Source organism: Corvus cornix, chromosome 3 (genome assembly GCF_000738735.6).
Source record: "Corvus cornix cornix isolate S_Up_H32 chromosome 3, ASM73873v5, whole genome shotgun sequence".
NCBI classification, from domain to species: domain Eukaryota; kingdom Metazoa; phylum Chordata; class Aves; order Passeriformes; family Corvidae; genus Corvus; species Corvus cornix.
The window spans coordinates 18,925,031-18,946,568 of NC_047056.1; the positions used below are offsets into that span (position 1 = coordinate 18,925,031).

The window sequence follows — 21,538 nt, forward strand, 5'->3', positions numbered from 1 at the left end:
CTCCCCACAAGGGCTTGCACGCACAGCAGCCCAGGGAATTCCATGGAGTGTGCGTCTGTCCATGCCAGCACCTGGCTGCTGGCAAGGAGCTGAGGCTTGCCATGGTGGGTGGGAAGCCGTGGCCCGGCCATGGGGGACAGGCAGGGCCCCCTCCAGGGAAGGCCCCAAGGTGTTGGCCTGGCTCCCTCCCAGGGCCTGGGGCCACTTACCCACATGTGTTCTGTATGCTGCTGGGCCAGCCTGGCAGCGGTCAGCAGGACGAGGAGGCCGAGCCAATTCATGGCTGCCAGAGGCACGTGTCAGCTGCAAGCACTGAGGGATCCGGGCAGCAGCACAGCCACAGCCCTAAACGTCACAGAGGGGTGGATTCTGTGTTCTGGACACTGGGGGGGTCTGTGCCATAGGGCCCATGGAGGGAATTGAGGAGCCATAGATTGGTTTGGGTCGGAAGTGATCTTGGAGATCATCCAGCTCTGACCCCCTGCCATGGACAAGGAGGGATCTCTTGCACTAGACCCAGTTGCTCGGAGTCTGGTTCAGAAACTTGTCCTCAAACACTTTGAGGGATGGGGCATCCACAGCTTCTCTGGGCAACCTATGCCATTTCCTCAGCACCCTCATAGTCAAGAATTTCTTCCTAATATCTAATCTAAACCTACTCTCTCTCTTTTTGGAACCTTTCCCTCTTGTTGTTTGTTGTGCTGACTCTAAACAAACCATTGCCTGCATTTAATAAAGTGGAAATCTGTATGTAGCTTAATTATGCATTTTTGTAATCTGCATTAAGGCCTTTGATCACCAGGACCTATGTCAATGCAAATTATCGTTCTTACTGGAAATGTGTTGTTAATTTTGGATATTAAGTATTTATCTGAATGTCTTTAAGAACTTTGCTTAAAATTATGGCAGATGTTTTTCAAAGTAGTTTTGTTTTCTGTAGCCATCCATAATGAATCTTTAAAAAGTAGGAACTACTGAAGGTATAACAAACACACAAAGGTTTATTCTGTAGCCAAAGGGTGAATATGAGTTTATCACTGCACTCAAGGCTGTCTTGAAATATCAGCTTATTTGCTGAGTTATTCATTGCCTTATTTTATGCTTTCATTGGTATCTTGGTAGTTTGTAACTTGACTTCTTTATGTACAGCAAACCAGGCAGTCTTAAACTGTTCACTATTCTCTAATGAAGAAAATTTTCATGTGATGAAAGCTTCACTAAAGAATGACAAACCATGTTGTTAATTTAATTTCTTGCATACTCTTTAGTAATTCAGTCAACATTACTAGTGATTGGGCATGTTACAATTCTAAAATGTCATTAAATAGTTTTCCTTACAGGCTTTACAAAGTTTAATTAGAGCATCTGCAAATGCCCTAGACATTTCTCTCAACTTTTCCCACACTATGACCTTGTTTTTGAAGAGTGTCCTTCCTATTGCTCCACATCATGTAATTCTATGCCTGTTCAGAAAAAACAGGATTGAACAACGCTGTATTCAATAACCACAGGATTATTCATCTGCTTAAATTCAAGGGTAACCTGCGTATTGCCTGAGGAGCCACAGATTTGAAATGTGAACACAAAATGTTCCTGTAGTCGCCATGGACAAAATTGTTACTGAGCCCTGATTACTTGTCCTGGGTACAGAGGAAAAGACAGGTGGAGTTTCTAGCCCTGTTTAATTCAATACCACCCACCACATTGAGGGGCTGTGGTTTCAGTGGGAAATCCGGGGTGGTGGAAGCAGAAAGTTCTTCATCTTTTTGCTGGGTTCGTGGAAGGGGCTAGGACTGTGTGACTGCTCGGCACCCAGATAAAGCTGCCATGGCCACTGTAGAGTCCCATTGCTGCCACTTCAGGTATATTTATATAGGAATGAATTATTATTATGACATAATATTACATGTAAGATCTTAACCAGAATTACTTATTACACAGTATAAAGCTAGTACTGTATAGTACAGGATAGTATAGTGCACTATATCAAAGCGATTATATTGAAGCTAGCAAAAAGAAACAATGCCAGGCTCTCTCTCTCAAGGAAGTATTTGTGTTTGTTCCATGCTGAATACCCTCTTGTGGGTATTGCCTCTTTGTGCCCTCTTTTATTGATATTGCATTTATTACAAGTTTTTCAGTAAAACTGTGATTCCTGCTTGTGGTGTCCTAGTGTTTTGTCCCTTGTTGGAAGGGGGCGGGGGAGGAGGTGCAGTTCAGTGGGGTTAACTTTCCTGCTGGGTTTTAATCCAGTATATCACTACAATAAAATAGAACAGCTGAAGACATTAAAAAGTTGTCAGGGTAAGTTAAAGCCAGTTTCTTTGCAAATCTCACAAGAGATTTTGTGGAGTTTAAAACTTGTTAGAGTTGTGCCTTTAGGAGAATCCAATTGGAGCCCACTTTGTCATGAAACTTCTCTTACTAAAAATTTGTTTAGTCTTAGAGGGTATTTAAAGATGATGTAGAAGACCTAGACCACAAACCAAACTTGTAGAATAACTTGGACTTTCTCAGTTATTTCTGCTTTTAGCTACTCAAGACACACATTGCTATCTGTCACATAAAAGAGCCCTGTGTGAAAACAAGAAACTGAGTTCTCATATATATACATACATATATATGTGTGTGTGTGTGTATATAAAGGCTAGTCAAGTGAGATCCATTAAAAAATTTGTCAAGTCTTATGCACAGGGAATTTGTGTTTCCTTGGGGCCCAGAAAACATCCCTTGGTGTTCTTCCCATATATTCTTTTTTCTCCTTATCCAATGAGGAGGTTTTGGAGGCATGGGTCAGCAGTCAACACCAATGTCACTCCACAGCAAATCTCACTCATTATAATTGCTGCTGTCAGATGCTTCAGTGTCCAGAGGAGGAATAGAAATGGGCTCACATTAAATCTAAATAAAAGCTTTGTATTTGAAAGAGCAATTAAGACTGAAAGAAGCCCTGTTCTCACTAATCAATACAGGTTTTTTCTATTTATCAGAGTAACATGGGGATTTTGGGCCGTGCTGGTTCATCCTTAGGCCTGGATTAGTCTGAGGGGAGTTGGGGTTGTTCAGCCTGGAAAAAAGAAGTTTCAGGGGCGACCTCATCACTCTCTACAGCTGCCTGAGAGGAGGGTGTGGGAAGGCGGGCAATGGCCTCTTTTACTAGACCGCTTGCGACGGGACAAGAGGAAACGGCCTCAAGCTGCACTAGGGAAGGCTTAGGTTGGACATTCGGAGGAATTTCTTCACTGAAAGTGCGATTAAACACTGGAAAGGGCTGCCGGGGGGAGCGGCGCAGCCAGCGCTGCCGCCCTCAGCACCTCCCCTTCAGGCCCCGCCCCGCCCCGCCCCGCCCGCCACCACGGTGGCGCGGGAGCGGCGCATGCGCCGTGCGCGGGGCTGCGCCGGGCCTGAGGGAAGTGGCCGAGCGTTTCCGGGTTGGGTGGCGGCGGTGGCACCACCGGCACCGGGAGCATGTCCTGCGCTCTCGTCCCCTTCGGGCACTTCCAGGACCTGGAGTTGGCCCGCGACTTCCTGTGCCCGCACCGCCGCCAGGGCAGCGCCGCGGCCGGCAAGGAGAGCGGTGAGTCCGGCCCCCGGTGCGGGGCCGCTGGGGCCCGGCGCGAGTGGCGGGGCTGTGCCCGCTGCCCCCGCGGGGCCCGCCGGCCGCGGCACTGTCCGTGCGGGCCGTGCGCTCGCTCGGCCCCGCGCTGCCACCCTCCTGCCCGCTCGTGGGTGGCCGTGTTAGCCGAGTGCTCGGGGTCACTCTTGTGGTAAAGGGTGGGTGTCTCGCTGGAGCTGCCACATCTTCACCTACAAGGTCAGACTTTTCTGGCGTCCGTAAGGTCCAGGTGCGCAGCTGTTCGCAGGTGTCACTCCTTATCCTGTAGCGTGCAGGGGAAGCTCTTTGGGCACTGACCCTGCGTGCCCCAAACTTTAAAAGTTTGTAGGTTTCTTGCTGGGAGTGCTGTTGTCTGGAGACGCTCTCGTAAAGACAACACACGTTGTGCACGCCGGGTTATCTAAGAATGCAGAACGTGCTGAAAGTATACTAAAGGTTTAGCTTGGCAACTTAAAAGACAGCAAATCTTAAAGCAAGTACAGTCAGAAGTTGTGGAGCAGGTTTCTGTTCTGTTCGGCAGTGCAGGCTGAGCTGCCTGACACAGAAGCTGTGTTCTCAACAGTTCCATGGCCAGGACAGACAGCACAGGGAACTGAAACGCTGTTTTATGTATTTGTTACTGCCGTACTGTGTTAACTGTACACTGTGTGTGTGTATGTGTATAAAGATATAACTCCCCCAATATGTACAAACTAAATCTGGCTGACATTTTTTGCTTTCTGGCAACAGTAGGGAACGAAAGCGTTTGAAGAGGTTGATAAGGATGCTTGTAAAAGTCCTTGCAGCTGTAGACAGAGCTTTGAGAGAAAACATCAAGGTGTTTATTTTAAAAGCTTAAAATGCCTGTAGGGGAATTAGAAGAGGGGAGATCATAGGATGGTTTGTGTTTGAAGTGACCTTTAAAGTTAATCTAGTCCAACCCCCCTGCCCTGAGTAGGGACACTTTCCACCAGACCAGGCTGCTCAAAGCCCCGTCCTGCCTGGCTTTGAACACTTCCAGAGATGGGGCATCCACAGCTTCTCTGAGGAACCGGTTCTAGCACCTCATCCTCTTTGTTACAAAAATAATTTCTTCCTAATATACAATATAAATCCACTCTCTTCCTGTTTAAAACTGTTGGTCCTTGTCCTGTAATTACTGGTCCTGTTAAAAAGATGGCTCAACAATTGTTAAACACTTTAAAAAGTACATTATATGTTCAGCTAGGTAATTTTGCCACTAAAACTTTTGTGCACAAAAGTTTTGGTAGAAAACAGTTTTCTGGTACTGCTGGTGCTTGTTCTCTAATAGTTCTCTGAAAAATTCATAACAAGTTCCATATGGCTTTTCTTTGCTATCACCTGTGTCTAAAAGAGGGATTCTGGAATCAGAAGGCTTCTGTTAGTGTCTCTTGAATTCTGAAGATAAAAGCAAAGGATTGGAATGTGCATTTCTAAAAGTATGTGTTGAAAGAAATTAAAATATTATTCTCTTATTTGATGATACATGAGAGGCATTTGTGTAAAATAACTTCGATATTTTATTGGAGTGGATTTATCAAATGGGAGCCATAAAGAGAGAAAATATTTAGTATGTTGTAAAACTACCAAAATGATAGAAGCAAAGAAGATGAATGTTCCAAAATGTGCTGCCGTTCCATTTTAATGAGTGGGCTGTATTCTGGACTATTTTTATATTTGCTTATTCAGTCATTGAGGCAGAAACGAGTGTTTTTCAAAATAATGCTCATTTAGATTCATTGAAATCTTTTGGATTTGTGCCTGTGATTTTTTGCTACAACAGCTGTTTTCAGGGTTCAGGATAAATAAGTATAAATGTCAGCAAGTGAGAGTTCCCAAAGCGGTTTAGACATAAGATTGTAACTTAGTGATTTTGAAGCAGAAATGCTTAGTGCGTTTGTGTTTGATGAGGGAGAAGCGCTGCTACAACTTTGAGGTATCTTAAATTAGAAGTGAGTGAATTGTGGAGATATCCTGAGTTAGAAAAAGCTGAGTTTGGCTGTGTGGAACAGGAGATTGTTTTCCTCTTAGGCTTGTTCCTTCCGTTCTGCTTTGCTGCTGCTTTGTGCCCTGACAGCTAAGCAGCCAAGCTGCTGTTTTGTAACTCGGGCTGAGATGAGAGGGTCTGGATCCTGCAGTTACTGCCTGTCTCTTGGTCACCCGCAGTCCTTGGAAATACTTAACTCCGTTTTTCATTCTCTCTTCCTTTGATTTTTTTCACCTACACACTAATCCACTCATTTCTCTTAGTAAACAAGTGACTTGTTGCGTGGCAGTCCAAAGTTGCTCCCTTTTCTCTTGGGTGGTTGTTGTGTGCCTTGACTGTTAACACTGTTCACATGTAAGAACTCTTTGCTGTAAATAAAGTTCAAGGGAGAAAGTGTGAGAACACGCATCAAATCTCTGCTTCTCATGTTGTGCACTGAGGAAAGAAAAACCAACCAAGTTTTTCTTGGTTTTATTTGTTTTTTAAGTGTGTAATGTGCTTCTATGGCACAAAGAGCCAAGGCAAATATTTTTAACTAAGCAAGGTATAAATAAATGCTTTTTATCAGGGAATGCTTTGGTAAAAACTCTTCTTGACAGAATGCAGTGTTTTAAAACAGTAGTTTAATAAGGTTGAATGTTTAAAAACTCGGATTTTAATCTGCTTTTATATTTTTACTCTGTAGGGAGAAAAATAAGGACTAGGGTTTTTTACTAATAAGTTCAACAGAGAAGATGTTAATTTGCTATCAAATCAAACTTTAGTTCTAAACTTAAGCTGTGTTTATTTTCATAGAAACAATTATATAAATACCAGCAAACACATGTCAAAACTCTTAAGTATTATTTCATTTTTACCTGAGGACGAGCACCTTTCATTTACTTACTTTTTTTTAAAGCTATGCTTCATTTGTATGAAAACTCTTGCTAGTATATAAAGGTTGTAGTTAAATGAAAAATGATGGCTACCTTAGGAAAATAAATATGTATTAAATGTTTTCATTTAACAAAGCACATTTGAGTTAACAAATTATTTTAGTCATAACTTAATGTTTCAGGTGTTTAGTAGAATTTTCAAGAACTCCTGTCAGGTTTTGGATAACAAATGTTTTTGAAAAGATGCCTCTGGGATCTTCAGTGCATGAGGCTTAGGGTTTTTAGTGGAGGCTGTAGATCTTGTCTTTTTTGGTTTCTTAGTTATAGAGCAAAGAAGTTTTTTATGCTGTTTTAATTTTGGCCCTATTTTGATTATAACAAAACTAGCCAAAATATTTTCTGTGAGTGCATTTGCTGCAATAAAATTTAGGGTGATTAGTGTAAAAGCATTTTTGCAGTAACATTTGAAATGAAAAGAATTTGCTTGCTTCTGAAAATGCAAGCAGTATACATTTCTAAATCACAGTGTGATACTGTGACTTTAATTCAATTTTGAAGAGAATTTTTAAATGTCTTTAGTTTGAGTAAAAAACCTGTAACTCATCACCTTGTATTTAACATAGCGTATTTCATTTATATAAAAGTTAATCTAGGTTGTCAATTTCAAATTTTACTTGAAAAGGCTTAGCAAAGTGTTGCATGTATTAAAAATACAAGTGTGGATAAATTTAAAAAAAAATCTGGATTTTTATTCCAAGGGGACTTAATTTTTTTTCCCCTTTCTTTGTATAGGTAAGCATTTAAACACATTCAATAGTAGAACAGGATAATGGAAAGCATCCTGTAAAGTACAACTTCACTTAAGTTTTTCCTGTAGCCCAACAGGTTGTCTTGTTTCAGCAAGGGATACACTTGTCTGGTAAACTGAGGAGGAAAAGAGAGGTGTCCTCCTCCTCTGAACCTTGTGTGAAGTCAGTTCTGTGGGTGCCTGTTTCCTGCTCAGTCAATAAGCACTGGAAGGGAGGGTTTGTGTGCTTCGTTCTTGTGTTATGCAATCATCTGTTAAAATTGGTACTGATGCCATGCTGAAATAATTTAAGAAATGTTCATGGACTGCTCGAGCTGACCATTGATCTGCCATGAAGCAAAATATAGCTACTTTGTATTGTCCATATTAGAATAACAGGTGTTGGGCTGGATCTTGCCTCACGTGCTTTAAGTAAATAAACCTGGCATTACAGAGTAAGTTGGTTAAAAATGCTTCATATGGAGTTGCTATATCTTCATTCTTTAGAAAAGAAAAAGGTTTGAGTGCTTTTTCATATTTTAATGAGCAGGACTTAAACAAGCACGAGAATTTAAGAGTCTTGAAAAAAGTAATGCTGCTAATGAGTCCTCTGCAGAGCCTGAGCCTAGTGGTGTCTAAGTGGCTCTGAAAACTGCTGTTTTAACTGTGCAAATACTGGGAATAGGAAGTGTTTGCATCACTTTTAATTTGACATCTTGCTGTGTTGAAGAGGTTTTGGGCTGCTGTTGGCTGGATCAGAAAACAGCTGTAACAGTTAACTCTGTTAAACACCTCTCTAAAATAAAGGCATGCATATGAATGAAAATCCATCTTATTTGCAGTATGTGATAAAGCTTTGCAGGCATGACAGAATTTTAGCATTCAGAAATTAATTATTGGATGTTTACCTGAAAAGAGCAGAAAATAGAGCAAGGCAGATAACATTTTCTATAATCTTTACGAATGGAAGAATTTAACTGGAATTTATTTAGACCTCTGTGTGTCTCTGTTCTTCCAGTACACTCACAGCTTGAACAGTGTTTTAAAACATTTTATAGGCTTGATGACAGCAATTCAGTGACATAGCCAGGTAGGACTGCTGCCAGATAAACTTTGGGGGTGTTAAGGTGAAACAGAAAAATCAGTGCTTTCTTGGTGTGCAGATATTTTTAGTTCCCAGGTGTGTTTATATCTGGTTAGGAAATTAATAAGGAAAAAAAGCCAGCAAACCTAAACTTGGCCTTGAGAGTTCCCAAGCAATGGTACCTCCATGTATGATAGTGAGTTTGTTCTTATTCAGGGGAAGAAAAAGATTGACCCTCTGACCTGAGAGTTTGCTCAGAACTATGAGGTGTCACTTTGCTGCTTCTTTTTACAGTAGAAGTGATGGCTTAAGCCTGTCAGAGAAACTCCTTTCCAAAATCCAGCCTTGTTGCATTGACAGCAGCCTGAAAAGTGCTCTTCAGCCCAGTTCCTGGCTCCAGCATTTCTGGAGTTGTACACTTTGCTTTATCTGGATCAGCTGATTTAATTCAGAAATACAGAAGGCCAGGCTTTTTATTTGAGTTGCCAACAAGGTTACAAAGAAAAAAATACATTACAGAATGAAATTCTAGACTGCATTTAGCATTAGGGTTGTTAACTGTTTCTGTATCAGTCTTATTGAATCAGTTATATTCCTGTTGAATACTCTTCTGACAAGTTCTTTTTCATTGCTTCTTTAATCAGATCCTCCCTTTCCAGGTTGTATTATTTATGTTCAGTATTCTTTTCTTTCAGTTTTCATGTAAAATGTCATTAAAATATGCTCTCTGCCTGAATTGGGTTACATTTGTAGTAGTTAATACATCTCAGATACGGGAAAGAGTAAATGACATGCTCTCAGCATACATGAGAGAATGGTGTCAGAGTACTTCATCCAAACTATCTTCTCACCTGAGTTTTTTGCTGCTTTAACAACTCCTTTGCTGCACAGGCTTCATTCTTTCTTACTCTAATTTAAGGCACTGCTTGCACCTGAAAAAAGTGTGGAATACTATGTTTTGTATGTAATCTGTTTCATTTGTTTCCTATGGGCTTTGGTTTTTTTTTTCCCTCTGGTATTTCAAATTTTGTTTTTGGGGTTAAGTTACAACTGTAAGCTATAGAACTTTGCAGTATTACTTTAAAAACATCTATGTTTATTTTTATCTGGATTATTTTTAATTTAGTCATTTTTTACTTTGTTGAAAGCAATTGTGACGACCTTAAGGAAGAAAAATGCTTAAGTGGTTATTTTTGTGATTAGGAAACCAACCTAGTTTGAGTGCTTTTGGGGTTTTTTTCCCCACTAAAGGATATCTGAAGTGAGAAGAGAGAACAAATATACAACTAGTCTCAAGAGAGGCTTCCTAGTAATGTTGGCAAAATATCCTGATGTATTTGTGAGTCCTCACGTTGGAGGAACTTTGGGAATAAATGGCCTATGATTCCTGAATAGCAGGAAGATTCTAAGCTATTTCTAAAATTCCTTGGCCTGAAGAGAAAAGAAACTGCTTCTATTTCTTCCAAAATTATGCAGTCTAGTGATATCAGAATTGCAGTAAACATGCATGGAAAAAAAATCTGCAACTCTCACACTTGAGCAGTCATTTCTTGCATTATTACCTTTTATTGTTTTATATTCTTAAAGCATGGATGGGAATTCATTGCATGTGTCCAAGCACATCCTCAAATAACCTCCTGCATGGACTTGGAACATAAATGTGAGGGCAGGAAGGAAAGGCTCCAGCTGCCTGCCCCAGGTCATCGTGCTGCTCTGGAAGGTAGGACACTGGCAGTTCTCTGTGCTCAGATGTGTATTCTGTAATTTGGGAAGTGAGTAAAAATATCTTTCGTAGTGAATTTGACCTGTTAAACGCCAGTTAGACCTCAGTGGTCTAGATCTGTTGCTATTTTTTCTCTCTCCTCTCTTCTTGTCTTTTAAACAAAATATGCTTATGAGTAGAAATTGTTCTTGTGGGTATTATGTTTATGATAAATGTGCTTAAATGAATTTTCTTGTGCATTAACGCCAGTGTTGCACATGTGCAGCATTTAAACCAGCTCTAAAGTTTCAAATGTGCTGATGCTGTATGCTTCAAATAAAGAATTAAGTGGTTCGTGTAAATCCAGTAGATGAACTTTTATTTTTGCAATCTCCTCAGTAAAGTAAAATCTGGAATATTGCTGCTGCTTTATCCAAGTAAGGAGAACTGTTAAGACATCTACTACTAGTCAGAGATAAAGTTGAATGGAAATAGAGATTTGTGCAGGAAAGTTTGATTTCCACCCCCCACCCTTCCCCAAAGAGGGACTGGAAAAAATGGTCATGTTGCAACTGTTTAGGGCTTGCTTAGGTATTGGTTACTAGATAGTGTGTTACATTCCACGGTTGCTAGTTCTGATCTGTAATGTTACTAAAGGAAATGGTGGGGTATTTCTCAAAATCTTCATCATAACCAATCTTGGACTCAGTGGACTTGGACTCTCACTGGTCCAACTGCGGGTGGGTGGGAAAGGCTGTGCAAGCTGACCTCCTCCATGGAATACTTTGTAGTTCATTGGCACAGGTGAATAACTGGTGCTTTGGGTTACTTTATGACAGTGTCTCCTCTGTGCCTTCTCTGTCCATTGTTCCAGAGGTGGTTGTTTATTGTTTAAGGCCTCGCTTCACTATTCATTGCACAGGTGAAATGTCTAAATAATAATGTGAATAAGAAAACAACTTTAATTTCATTTCTTCTTAAAAAAGGGGACAATATGTGGAAGAAAGGCAAGATGGATGCAGGGGCTTGAGAAATACATATGATAGTGCATCCTGGGCTGGTTTATACAATGTGGAGAAGGGATATGAAGGAGCAAGCTTGTAAACCCTTGTAAGCTGGAGAAGGTGCTGCCTTTGCAGAGCAGGCCACAGTTCCAAAAGATCTCTGCAGGTTTCGTCAGTGGAATGGTGACTCACCATTACATCATTTTCCCATCTTTTTTTCTTTTATCTAGTATCATCCCAGCAAGATGACAACTACCATGAAATTGTAGCTATTCACAGAGGCAGCAAGAATCCTCACAGCTGCAGTTTTATGTTGTGGGTGTTCAGTCTCAGAATTGAAGTGGCTGAGGTTTCTTGGGAAGGTTGGTCTGCTCTGTGCTGTAGGGAAGGCATTGGCCCCAGCTGTGTTTCTTGGATATGGTTATGTTTTTATCTGGACTGTGGCACATGGACAGATTTCTTTTCTCCATGAATTTTATAGGAAGATTTTTTTGTCTTTTGAGATAATAAAATGCAAACAGAAGTAGAGTTTTATTAGCTATCTTAATCTAAACATTGAAGTTAGCTACTGTTTTCTTCTTGTGGTTACTATATTCAACAGTATTTGCCACAATTTTCCTTTGTATGTTTTTATGCTGGAAAATTTTCAACCTCAAATACAAGATGAGACTGTGACCCTTGGAAGCTTGTTGCTTATATAGTCATGTCTGAAATAACTGTGCAGTTATATCTGTATTGATGATGATGATGCAGTAAAACTGGCTGACTTGCCCATTTTGCAGATGGTACAGACCCTTCCATTTTACAGAGGTAAAATGGAGTGGGCATCTTGTCTTCTACAGTCTCCTAAAATACTTTCTCAACAGCATTGGGGGAAAGCTTGTGTCTTAAACTAAAATATTTTTTTCAAAGGTTTTGTCTTCCTTAGTCATATAGAAGCAGATTTAAAATCTGCCTAGACAGAGATTACAGATTTCTGTTTTGTTGTTCAGTCTTTCCTTGCTTGGTGGTAACACAACTACAAGTTTTTAGACCAAATAAAATTGTTCTTGATACAAACCTTCTTGTCGGTACTGTTTGACCATCGAAAATGGCAGAATCTTGCTTAAAACTAAATTTAAGCTCATTTGAGACATTATGTTTAAACTTCTTCTTAAGGTCAAATTTGCCATGACAGCAGCAGTTAATGGAAAAACTTGAAAGAAATCCTTGGAAAACTCTTGAAATCTTACTGATGTTACTGCTTCAGATTTCACTCCAGTGCATGCTTGGATGGAAGTCAGTCTTTGGCTTTTCTACTGAACTATAATGATGTTTATTGATTTATTGATCGTCCCAGTGGTGGTGGTGTTTGAGAATTGTACATCTGCTACTACTAAATGCCTGTGGCTTTTAAATTGATATCAAGTTCTATATTTTTAGGTGAAAAAAATGGCTTCTACATTCACTCTTACAACTAAGAAGTAGGCTTGTCTCTATGAACCTCTGTTTTCTTAGGTGTTTGAGGTATTTTGTGAGCTTGTGGTTACTCTGAGGTTTCTGAATGACGTAATTGAAACTGATCGGTGTCTCATTAATTTTCCTCTCTGTTGTCTCGCAAAGATGTGAATGACCAAGGTCCTTGTGCTCATTTTCTCCTCAGAGGCCAAACCTTCAGCTTTTGCTTTGCTGGTGCTTGTGGGAATCTGCATTATTCTGGGCTCAGATGTTTTGTGGTCACAGATGAATTTCTGTCTACTATAGTTTCCTTTTGAAATGAACTTCGGTTGCTAGTGGCTGATCCTGTAATTGACTTAAACTGGATGTTAATCCACATTATGGAAGGGAAGATGGTTTACTTGTGCATATGTGGTTCTTGTGGTGTGTTACAGGTTGTCTTAGTAAAGCATCGGGGGCAAATGCAGAAAGTTCTGAGGGCTTGGAGGGAGACTGCTATCTCTTCTCCTTTTGTAGCTGCCTAAAATGTACAAGATGTAGCTTTTCTTGTCTTTGGAGTAGTAATAATTCCATAAATCAAGATAAGGCTTAGGTTTTGCAGTGAGGTTTTATGTCTCTGCCTGCTGGAGAGTTTTTGCCAAGTGGAAAGTTTTTGCCTTCCCCCCTTATGCCCTCTTACTATATAAAACTATGGGTGTATCTTGGGTCTCTGAATTTCTGTGAGAACCTGAGAAAAGACAAATTTGCTTGGATAATTTGTTCTAGTGGACAAAGGCCCTGTTCAGTGATCAGTGGCTGTTGTCTCAGGCACTGTAAGGTGAAACTTGTCCAGAGTCCTGGATGCAGGCTGTCAGAATTAATGTGACACAGGTGTTGTTAAACCTGTTTCCACTTTGTACATAGGGTACATCTTCTGTTATTGCTCTTCCATAGTGTCAGAAATGGAAGTAAATATAATACAGATAAATAAGACACTTCAGGGTTCTTTCAGTAGAACACCTTTAGTATCTGCCATAAAAAACCTGTAATTCATTAGTGGGGAAAGGAAAATGATTGTTTCGTTGCGTAGGCTGTATTCCTCTGACAAGTCTTTTTTCACTTAAAGCAGGCAGATCAACAAGCTGGGAAGATGGTGGCTGGGGAGCCTGGGATGAAGCAGAATTGCAAGAACCTGTAAGTTCATATGTATATGTGTATTGCTAACTTCCCTATTATGGAAGACTTTTCCACTAATTTGTGTGTGTGGTGTTTTGTTTTTTTCCTCCTCTGTAACTGTCACCTGGGCAAGAGAGGTCTTGACCTCTGTTTTAAATGTGACTGCTTGCTTGCCCCTTGCTCCTGTAATTTTTTTCTAAATATAGCTTGGATGTTACCTATTGTGATAATTGCTCATATTCTTGTGTTCTGTAGTGTTTTTCTCACTGGAGTATACTCACATCGTTCTGTGCTGCTGCAGCTGAGGGCATCTTTTTTGTCCTATAGCTAGCCAGAAATAGGGCATGGCAGTGAAGGTATAATTAACGCAAATTAATATAAATTAAAAAATCCTGAATCATGAATTACTGGCATAGACATCCTCCTAAGGATCACTAGTGCTCCTTTTATGTTGTGATATGTGGATGGTGTTACAGGAGAGTTTAAACTACCTGTGTGGGATGGAACAGCACAGTTGCTCTTTAAAGGGGGAGAAGCATTCCTCTGCACAACTCCTTCAACTAAGAGTAGCAGGGCTGGTCTGTTAATTGTTTGTAAGGCTGAACCTTCCAGCTACCAGCTGACTTGATGAGATGTCAGTGAAGCTGCTTGTAGAAATCCTTTGCACCTGAATGAATCATCTCAACAGAATTAGTTTATTAATTCCCTTTAAGAGCTCTGAGGAATCCAGACATCACCTTGGTAACAAACCCCTTATCTGCTGTCTTTTTCTCAGTGTGTAGGAAGGGTGCCCAAGTTGTTGGGCAGTGTCCTTGTGACTATACAGCAGAGAAACAGATTTTTCAGCTGAGGTGACAGACAAATTGAAATGAGCATGGTGTCTCCCAGAGATGAGTCACTGACACTGTCACGAATGACAGGGGTATAAAACCTTTAAAATAGGATGGGTACTCAGCTCCACTGTAATTGCCATGAAATGAGTGTGTTTTTCAGGCCATGTCTTTTTTAGATGTGCTGTAATGTTTATAATTTCCAGAATGAGGGGAACAAATACTTGATTTTCTACTTTTGCTGTAATTTGATAGAACCAGCAGGCATTTCTAAATTGAAATAGTTCAGTTTTTCACTCTTTGCTTTAAAATGTCATACTCTTCTGCCAGGTGGTTCACACCCTTCTCGCATCCTCTACTTACTGGTTTTCCTCTAAAGTTACCAGTGATTCCAGGCCAAACTCTTCAGAAAGGGTTTGCTGTCATACACAGCAAAGGGGTTGTTCTGTGTGGGAGCATATAAATACAGGAGTCTGTGTGTCTAAACACACAGCAAAATGAGTGCATGAGTCCAGCACAGAGTTGAGAATTATTAGTAAAATATTCCCTTGTTAAAGCTTTGATTTGCGTTATAGTTGGTGAAAAATCCATTGTTTCTTGGAATTACTTGTGCCTTGGACAAGTACCTATTTCATGGAACATAGCAATTTCTGAGAAGGCATTGAAAAAAAAAGTTCTGTTTTTTTTTATAAGGTGTCCTTTTATAGATCTGATTAGTTATTTTGTAGGCATGATGATGTCTTTTCTTAAATACAGATTTTAATCATTCTGTCTTTCCCCTTTAAGTAGTTTGTTTTGAAAAGTTCGGTGCTTTTCCTGTTTTTAACCTTAGCTTATTTTTGTAGCTAATATAAGATGACCACATTTTATGTCTTTATATTTCAAGTTCTTTGTTTGTGTTTACAGATAATTTTAAATTTTCTGTCTGAAATACTGTAGTAATTCCTTTTTCTTTAGACAAGAGTTTAATTTCTGTTTCTTTTTCCTCAGTCTGAAAATCATGACATTAAAAATTAATACAAAGCTTTTCTTTGGCTTTTGCTTACATGTTTTTGCACGATACATTTATCTCTGTCATGAGTAATTAAAATTGTCATGAGTATCTCAGCCAACTTCATTGCCTTTTTGTAAAGTCTTGAAAAATGCCAGTAAATAGGGAAAAATTGTTGCTATAGAATTTGGCATCCATCAATAAACAAAAATCACATGAAAATAGGTTCTCTTACACAAATTAAGAGACGGTGTGGACAGCGGTAGTTAACAGAACGTTTGTAGTGTGCTAATGTAGACTTTATCACGGATATACAAGGTATTTTTATGTGCACAGTGGCCATTTCTATGGTACAAGCTTATGAAAGGAAATAAATACAATAGCTGATTAAGAGCATGATATGCAAATTCTTCCTACAGATTGGTGTTTATTTTTCTGCTGGGAGTAAATGTGCATGTTTTCAAGCGGATGCAACTTTACTGTAATAGAATAAATAGAATGAATCAGAAAATGATCACACTGAAGCTGTTGGGTTTTTTATTTGTGCATAGCTGCTTTGAGATATGAGAGGATGAAGTAATACTTGGGAGAGCTAAGAGGAAGTAGGGTTGGATATGGAAGTGGAAATGGAGTCTGTGGGCAAGGGAAAGTGTGTTGCTGCGATTGGATAAGAGGATGGATCTAACTAACCAGGAGTATCAACTATCAGACTTTGCAGCAGTTCACTGAGAAGCTGTTACTTCCTGACTTTGAACTGTGATTAGCAAGAGCTACTTTGTGCTGCAATAAAATATTTGGCTTGTTGCCCCAAGCAAAAAAAGATGTAATTGTTTTGCTTTTATACATGAGGATGGTATCTAAGTTTTTACTTACCCATCTTTATACCCTTAAAACTTGGCACCATTTTGTTTGGAATTGTTTCATTGTGAAGATACTTTGTGGAAAGGTACCTGATACCTGTTGCCATGTGAATACCAGCTTAGTTGCCTTGATATGTGCATGTATTTACTTAATGCTGGTCAATGTATGAGCTTGGATAAATTGTTCATTTTGAGTATGGATTGCAATGAGAATAACTACAGAGATTCTCTGCACTCTCTAATCAATGATTTTAAAACTTTAAGTCTCATTCTCCTAGTGTGTCTTTGAAAGGGGATGATTTTGAGTAGAGCTAGTGATGAGTACTTCTTTGTTTTCTGTTTTGTAAACACACAATTAGTGCAAGGCTGATGCATTTCTCAGGGCTTTTCATGCAAGTTGGAGCTGAAGTGATGTGGTCAGTAATAAAAAGTCCATTCAGCACTGGTATGGAGGGCAAGCCAGATTGTTCTCATCAGTCTTGCAAGTTCTGCTGTGCCTAAAAATTCTTGCATACATTGACTAAAGCTTTACCTGCAGGAAGAAGAGGAATCTAATTCCAAGAGCCAGAGGAATTACTGGCTTCAGGACTGTGTGTTGTCCTTGTCACCAACCAATGACCTGATGGTAATAGCTAATGAACAGAAAGCTGTCTTTTTAGTGCGTAAGTATCCATTCCGTGGAGTGTTTATGCCAGGATACTTTATAGTAACCAGAACAAGGTTTGTTTGCCCCACTCCCTCTGTTTATCCCCCAAGTCATAATTCATATGTGTTATAACTACCCAATAGTTTTAAAATGCTCAGAGATACTGACATTATTTTTTCTCAGTAAGAAAAAACCAAAACTTTTGTATTGGTTTTAGCCATTAAGAAATGCTTGACCTTAGTTTCCTTTTCCCTTAAAAAATTACCTGAGCCAGTATCACTTGGGGAAAGGAGTATTAACGTGAATTTTTCTTGAAGTTTCCACCTTTGATAGAAAATTCTTGAACAGTGGGTGAATACCATCTTGAACATTGGGTGGCTTTATATTTTACTCTAAAGTAGGGCTCTGGGAACTTTTAAAGGTATCCCTGTTTCCTGAATTGAAGCTTTTAAAATTCGATGGATTACTGTATAAATATTTTTAAACAAAACTAGGTGTTTCAGAATTTTAGTACTGTGTTGTTCCATGTAAATTTCTAAGAAAGCATATGAGTTCTTTAGAAAAGTCCCTAAGAATGTCTTTTTATTTTTATGATCTTCAAGGTTTGTAATTGGCACTTAATCTAAGTGTGGTAGGATGTATTGTACTGAAGAGAAGAATGAGAAATAGAACTAAATTTGTGAGATGCAAAACATTGGAGTTTTATAGATGGTGTCTTTATTCTTCATGGCAGCTAAATGGAAGCACAGTGACAAGGGAAAGGAGGAAATGCAATATGCTGTTGGCTGGAGTGGCTCTCTGAATGTTGAAGAAGGGTAGGTGTTGAAATGCAGCTGTGATTAAGATGTTATTTTCATGTTTAGCAATTAGTAACATAGGCTTTTTACTTGTACTCTTTTTCCTTTCATCTGAGTGCATTCGTGGTCTTATGTGTATCACTGTTGGAAACAGAGTAACATAAGTGATGAGAAACAGTACCTGCAAAGCTCACTCCTGTACATTGTGTGGTGTCACAGGACAAGTTCTTAGAAATTAAAAGAAGGCTTCTCTGCAAATCACTGTATTTGTGTGTAATTTAGACATGGTTTTTATCTTGTTCTAGAAGTGAAAAAATTTAGTACTCATTTGAAAAATCTACTTTTATAGTAGAGATGAAATTTTCTTAAGGAATGTTGCAACTGGAATCATATGGAGTTGTTCTAGAAATGCTTCTCTTCATATTCAAAACCTCAAACAAGTATAAAGTCATCTCTCTCATCAAAATATGGTTTTGGGCTCTAAGTCACTTAGGGACTTGGAAAATTTGCTTTGGTCATACATTTGGTATTTATACAGTATTTTTGCTTCATCTGTCCTCAAATAACCAGGCAGATGCTTTTTTGTATCTCCCATATGGAATAAGATTTTGCACTTTGCTGTTACATTTGCAGCCTTGAGTTGCTGTCTGCCTTTGAACATGCTCCCTATTGCCTTCAACCTTCTGCTTGCTGCAGGAGGTGTTGACTTCATCAGCTTCTCTCCAATCTGTAAAAATCATAATTCTTTTTTAAAACTGCTGCTGCCATGCATTTGAAATGACCCTGACATCTTTTATTAATAAAAAAAAAAAAAAGAGAAAATCTGTTTGAGGGTTTGTTTCTTGCTACTGTTACAGCCCTGAGGGACACTGTCATATGAAACAGGTAGCTCTCTTTAGATAGGTGCACTTATATTCAATACAAATTGATTTATTATTCTGTGGAGGTGTAAATATGTTACTGTCAGATTATCAAAAGACTTAACTTTTTTTGGTTGGTTTTTTTGTTTTTTGTTTTTTGTTTTTTGGTTTTTTTTTTCTTTTCCCAAAGTTGCCTTCAACTGAGAATGTTCTGTGGTGGCTAAGCTTTGCTATTGGAAGATGAGATGTCACAGAGATATTTAATATTGCTTTGAGGATGTAATGAAATTGCAGTTCATCTCAAGCTTGCATTTAGAAAGCTTTCCTTCTCCAATTGTCTACCTTGCTTATTTAGTCACTCTTTGGGAAATGGGGGTGACCTGAAATGTAAATAATAAACTAACAGTACTGCTGGCATTTATGCTTTAAGTGCTGTTTGGGATGTCACCTTGAATTATATGCTGGCTCATAAAACCTTTGTACCGCTTCTGTTTCCCCAGACAGTGTAAAACTTTGTGTCATGGTAACAGTTAAATAACTTTTGATTTGAGATGTTGAAGCCTGCTCATCTGCTTGCCTTCTGCATACTTTGCCTGTCACTGAGCATGCTCAGTTATTGCATTAACTGGGAAGACCATATTCAAATGCTGTCAAATTATAAGTCACTGAATAGCAGTGGATGTAAAATCTACCTAATTGCGTATTTCAAAAATTTATTTTGATATGTATGGTTCAGTTGGCTCTTTTTTTTTTTTTTTTAAAGTGGTTGTTCATGGCATATCATTATAGATCAGAAAAAAAATTTTACCTTTAGGTACATGAGATTTAACTTGAATCTGCTGAACAGTACTGACAGAATAATCAGCCTGTGATTTATGAAAGACAGCATTAACAAGGTACAAAAAGCACTGATGCAGTCTGTTTGGGCACTCTTGAGCTTGTAATTGAAAATGTCTTTAAAATGAAGGGATTTTTGTTGATTCTTACTGTGAATTTGATATATGGTGGGCTGCATTAATAAATGACTAAAACTTTCAAAGTGCTGACATGGCAAGATCTCTTGTGTGGAGTAAAATTTCACAGCTAGGGAAAAGCATTAATTTTCTGTTTCTGTTTCTAGTGAATGTGTTAGTAGCGTATTGTGTATTCCATTGGCGAGTCAGAAGAGGTAAGGATGGATATGCATCCCTAGTCTCCTTACATGACACTTTGCTGTGTCTCTAGCTTAGAATGGGATTTGATTTTAACTTGAGTGTATCTTTGTGAAACAGGAGCTCCACAGGCCGCCCTGACTGGACGTGTATCGTGGTTGGCTTCACCTCTGGCTACGTTCGGTTTTACACTGAGGTGCGTTTCTGAGCAGGGCAGGACAAGGGTGCTCTTGTCATAAACATCTGTGTGGTTTAAATTTGGTCTCTGCAGACTGTGCTTTTTGCCTTCCCTAAGAAAAGGGACAGACATGTTCATGCTTCTTATCCTTTCTCTTCTAGAGTGGAGTACTGCTTCTTGCGCAGCTTTTGAATGAAGATCCTGTCCTCCAGCTAAAGTGCAGAACCTATGAGATTCCCAGGCATCCTGGTGTCACAGAACAGGTTTTGTCAGATTATTTCAAAAGCGAAGTGCCAGTGTTATGGGGTATGGAAGGGAGTCTTCTCTGTGAATCCTCTGTGTCCTTTACCAGTTTTTGTTGGAATGGACAATTCTTTAGAACAAGAGACTCTTGATTTCTTGTTCTAGATGTAGTCATGCCTGTATAGTTTGAGGATTCAGAATGTCTTTTTATTTTTTGGAGTATTAGCTCTATAGATTTGTTCTATTTTTCTCTGTTTGCAAAGGAATACTTCATTCATTTTCTGTTTATTCATTTGTGTGCAAAAAATATGATAATGCATCGATGAAGGAAGAAAATGTAACTTGACAGGTGCTGAAAGCTATTCATACTCATTCATAAGAACTTATTTTAATTATTTCACAGAGGAGGTAGCTGGAAATTAAAAGAATGTTTATGAGGCTCGGAACCTGCATGTCATTATGAGTATTTCCTGCAGAGAAGGATCTGCAGAACTCAGACTATTCAGGAAAGAAGGCAGCTTTCCTTCCTTTTGGCTGAGGTGGCAAGCTTTATGTGAAAAACTAACAAAATCACAGAAATTTCCACGTTTTCTTTGTACCAATACTCATGTGATCTAGCATGACATTTTTGGGATCAGTTTTGAAATACAGGAGCATTAAGGAATTTGAGTCTTGAATTTGTATCACCAGATTAGCATTTATGTGCCCAAGTGGTAATTTAGGCAGGCACTAATCCAGTTTCAGAATTTGGCTTCCTAAAACCGTGGTATTTGCATTCTAGATGAACCTGTTTTTCTGTGGCCTTCAAAAGCTGCTGTAACTTACGTATTTTCTTCCTAAGCCATAAGATACATTAAGCAAACAAGTTATTAAAAGAAGATAAAAATATAAAACTGTGTGGCTAAAATAATTTTTGGGACAGTTTAATACTGAATTTCTGTAGTTCTGCCTTAGTCTGTTGGCTGTGGCTTTTTAATATGTTAACTCTCTGGATGTAATCCTCATCTTTGTGTAAAAGCCAGAAAAGAAGCTGTTACAACAGTAGGAGTAATCTATTTTTGTCTCCTTCTCATTTTTTCCCCAGAATGAAGAACTAAGTATCTTGTACCCAGCAGCAATTGTGACAATTGATGGCTTCAGCCTCTTCCAGTCCCTTCGTGCGTGTCGCAATCAGGTAGCAAGAGGTACGTGTAAGAGGAAATGTTTATTTTTCAATCTCTTAATCTTTATTTTTTATGACATTTACTCTGGTTAAATATCAAATCAAGGTGGAATTTAGATCTTCCTTGCTTGCTCATAGATATATTGACACCTACTGCGGTCAGGGACATTTCT

At 39.1% G+C, this 21,538-nt stretch overlaps 1 protein-coding gene across 6 annotated transcripts in view; it reads left to right on the top strand.

The window, feature by feature from the left end:
* The first annotated feature begins 3,391 nt into the window (after nt 1–3,391).
* The window catches only part of RAB3GAP2 (RAB3 GTPase activating non-catalytic protein subunit 2), a 43,832-nt gene continuing 25,685 nt past the window's right edge, over nt 3,392–21,538 (top strand). For 2 of the 6 annotated variants that reach the window (XM_039568643.1, XM_039568645.1), the window contains exons 1-8: nt 3,392–3,577; nt 13,598–13,665; nt 16,867–16,990; nt 17,708–17,789; nt 19,752–19,799; nt 19,903–19,978; nt 20,122–20,223; nt 21,288–21,387. In XM_039568643.1, the coding sequence (XP_039424577.1) occupies nt 3,469–3,577; nt 13,598–13,665; nt 16,867–16,990; nt 17,708–17,789; nt 19,752–19,799; nt 19,903–19,978; nt 20,122–20,223; nt 21,288–21,387 (709 nt within the window). In that variant the 5' untranslated portion in view covers nt 3,392–3,468. Of the gene's footprint in view, nt 3,578–9,975; nt 10,070–13,597; nt 13,666–16,866; nt 16,991–17,707; nt 17,790–19,751; nt 19,800–19,902; nt 19,979–20,121; nt 20,224–21,287; nt 21,388–21,538 lie in introns of those variants that run through there. The other 4 variants (XM_039568644.1, XM_039568647.1, XM_039568646.1 and 1 more) reach the window with 3 other exon arrangements.